The following is a 3,654-nucleotide window of genomic DNA, read 5'->3' as shown; positions in this document are numbered from 1 at the left end:
CCCTAATGCCAAACTGACCCACATTCACAACTCTGGGGAATGGCCATGTTGGATGTGGGGGGGGGGGGCAGTGTGGGTGTGCAACATTCTGGCCCCCAGTTTCTTCTAGGCTACCATGAACACGAGCTTGTCTTCCACTAACATCGGTCCCTCCCTCTCTCAAAACTGGGTCTGTCACTCAATGGGCTGTTTTACTGAATGTCCTGAGCATACCACAACTAGACTGCTCTATAAAAATTCAGCCAACATCTGGGCGGTCCCCAGCAACCTTAGCCAGTGGAGAGATGACTGTCCTCCAGTTTTCCCCAGATGAATGGAAACAACATTGCAATAGACATTGCCCTTCTTTCTCTTGCCTTTCTTTCTTCCTTTCTTTTCCTTCCTTCCTTCCTTCCTTCCCTCCTTCCTCTCTTTCTTTCTTTCTCTTGCCTTTCTTCCTTCCTTTCTTTCTTTCTTCTTTCTATTTCTTTCTGCTTTTAATGTAGATACAACACCCGAAGGTTTAGCAGCTATCTTGCAAGCATGAGGCAGCAAGCATGAGAACACAAGCCAACATGCTAAGGAGAATGGGGTAGAAAGACAGTGCAGATGGCATTGCAGATACGTGGAAGTATCTATATCTAGAATAATTGCTGTGTGACAAAATAAACTCCTTGTGTTTCCACACTCTTTGTCGGGTTTTGTTTCTTGCAGCTGAAAGCATTCTTAACTATCCTTCGCTATTGAAAGACAGAGTATATGTCATGGGGTGCTGAGGGAGAAGTTAGTGAAAGTGGAGACTCAAGCCTCATGCAGGATGAACTCATAAGTCCTATATAACAGACAAAACCGAGAAGCCATGAGTCAGCCCAGGAAACTGGTCTGCAGAGAGTGAGGAGCCTAGAGCAACCTAGAGCAGCCAATCCATGTGGCCCAGGCACTTTGGAACAGGTAGGAGGGACCAAGAACTGGGTCTGGTCCCAGCGCAGCCCCAGGGACTCAAGCTGAGTCCCAAGATCAGGAGACTCTGTCACTTCTGCACACTCCACAGCATGATGCTGGCATTCTACAATCTTAGGAGCTCTAGGGACACCTCTTCTTGGACAAAGTGATGTTTGCTGATGCTGTCCCCTCAGGTCATGGGGTACAGCAAGGAACATCATGGAGCCTGGGCCCAGCATGAGAGCCATACGCTGGTACCCTGACCACACTCCAGGAGCTGAAGTCAGCTCCTCCCAGGCCCTGGCCATGTCTGATATGACACCTGATAGAAGTTGGCTCGTGAGGACAGGTGAGGACAGGTGTCCAGTGGACATGGCTGGACTCAACAAAGGTACAATGGGAGAGGGACAAGACCAAGCACACTTTTTTTTTTTTTTTTAGAGCCAAAAATTCTGACATTTTTTACTGAGCTAACCTACTGGTGCAGAGGCATAGTAACAGAGAAAAATCATTTCCATTTCCTGTCTATGGCCAGGTAGGAAGGATGTTTACAGAGTTATAGGATAGAACATGTGATCTTCACACAGCTTAATTAAATATGTGGTGCCAATTAGGTGTGTCATCTCATGATGTGTGATGCCATATAGACCTAGCCTGGTTCTTCTCTAGTGCCTCCTCCTGGAGTTGTACCTGATTTTATTACCAGTTTTCATCTGAATCCACTGGGCAATGGGACGATTCTGCTTTTGTTTCTTGGCCAGGAATCCCTTGATTCTGAAAGTCTTATGAGAAGACATGGCAAGAAACCGTCAGCCACACAAAGCAGGATGGTGGCTTCTGTGTGAGCACAAGCAGCCCCTACGGATGCCAGAGACACATGGAGGGCAGTGGAAAGATTGGCAGGGGGCTGAAATCTAGAGGTTGGGTGGGGCACAATGACAGATGAGTGTTCTCATTGTGACATTAGCAGCCTCCATGTTTACCCAAAGCCTGGTGACACTTGAGGACATCTGGATTACAGAGGTCCCTTGTGGAAAAAAAGGCTAGCCCTCAGCACTTGTGGGGGATCTGGACATGTTTGTCTTTGGGGTCTTCCCAGGTGTCCTGCCTGAGCCCATGTTTTCTCTTCCTTCTCTCAGCATCTTCCCCTCTCCCCGTAGAGACCAAAAATGTCCTGGAGCTGGCTAGGGGGCCTACACAGACCGAGGGGGCCTTTGTCTCCTCCTAACTGGAAGGTATTGTTCCCCCTGGGCGCTGCCCCATAAATCTCAACTCCATCCTAATAATCTAATAATGGGACTAGCCATTAGCCTTCCCTTCACTCCCAAAGGATAGCGTTAATAGTAGTCTTCCCTCAGTTATGGAGAGGCTCCCAGAACATTTCTGTTCACATCTGGCTACATCTGGGCATCTCAGACCACTCTCATCCTGAACAGCTCCCCTGATGAGCCGTGGCACAGCTAAGACAGAGAGGTGCCCAGAGGATGTGCACTGAGCCGCTGAACATGACGCCTTTCCCGGGCAATGCACCCTTTTGCCTCTCTGTTCTCTGGAAGGCCCTTGAGATCTACAGACCTCAGTCGTTGGTCACCTGGGCAACTTGAACCTGGCTACCAGAGGAAGAAAGCCAAACACTCCCTAATGCCCCTCTTGCCCCTCCTCACATCCATACGTATCATTAATTTAATGGCTATTTCCACTGTCTAGATATTTGGTCCATAAAGAGAACTGAATTAGCTCCATGATCGATTCTCCTGGCACAGTGGGCCCGGCAAGGTGACTGGCTTTCCTGCCCAGGAGAGAGGTAATAGTCAGGAATAGAGCAGAGGCCAAAGTTATTTTGAATTAAGTACTAATGGATAGGATTTCTATAGCTATTTTTTAATACCTGTACAATTTGATGAAAATCAGACACAAGAGGAACTCAATTTTGTTTTTCATTAATATTCACTTTGTTAACACGAACAGATGATTTCTGGGAGCTCTCTTTGCCCTTTTAATTTGTCTCCCTGTAATGTGGTGGAGATATCCTCCATTATTAAACTGATTAGCAAGTGGCACGAATCTTTTCTTGTCGATTTCTTCATTATTCCTTATGCAGGACAATGTGTTTAAATTTTGTGAACCACAAGGCTGGGGATGGGAGTGATGAGGGGGAGGGGGAGAGCTGGGCTTTTGAAAATCCAAAAAAGTACTAAATAACAACAGCGAACCTGTCACAAAGCCACACACTTTTAATTCTTTAATGGAAGGGTATTGCACAGATCACTTACGGTAATACACATTCTCGAGGATTCAGGACTGGGTAGACCTGACCATATCATCCAAAATAGGGCAGGTCCTAAGCTGCAGGAGGAAACATAACTATCTACAACTCCTGTTACAGGTATTTATTTAAATGTTTGAGTCTTTCTTGAGATGGAGAGCTCACTATCTCATAGGGCAGCCATGACCAATTTACGAGCTCCTATTGCCTAATCCTGGATTTAGAGGAATGGAAGCCGCCTTCCTCTTCAAAGTGACCCACAGCAGGGGCAGGGTTCTTTGGAAGCAGGAGGCTTTAGTTTCCCATGAAGCACTTGGAGACCAAAGTCCACAGTGTGGCAAGGCTCAGGGAATGGGAGCAGAAGCACCTTAAGAATCTTTTAAGTAACTGACCTTGGACAGGCTTAATTCACCATATTCTCAAAGTCCTTTCACTGAGAGCATTTCATTTAATATTCAGAGAATCAT

The 3,654-nt window shown here is 46.7% G+C and overlaps 1 protein-coding gene across 1 annotated transcript; it reads right to left on the bottom strand.

Moving 5' to 3' along the window:
- Positions 1-1,395: 1,395 nt before the first annotated feature.
- On the bottom strand, positions 1,396-1,774 carry LOC113936536 (60S ribosomal protein L39-like). The gene has a single exon (XM_035725327.1). It carries the CDS (start codon positions 1,716-1,718, stop codon positions 1,587-1,589), a length of 132 nt encoding a protein of 43 aa, XP_035581220.1. The 5' UTR covers positions 1,719-1,774; the 3' UTR covers positions 1,396-1,586.
- Between the last annotated feature and the right edge of the window lie 1,880 nt (positions 1,775-3,654).

This window comes from Zalophus californianus, chromosome 17 (genome assembly GCF_009762305.2).
Source record: "Zalophus californianus isolate mZalCal1 chromosome 17, mZalCal1.pri.v2, whole genome shotgun sequence".
NCBI lineage: Eukaryota > Metazoa > Chordata > Mammalia > Carnivora > Otariidae > Zalophus > Zalophus californianus.
The sequence above is the reverse complement of the archived record's forward strand: the minus strand, read 5'-3'. Positions and strand labels throughout refer to the sequence as shown.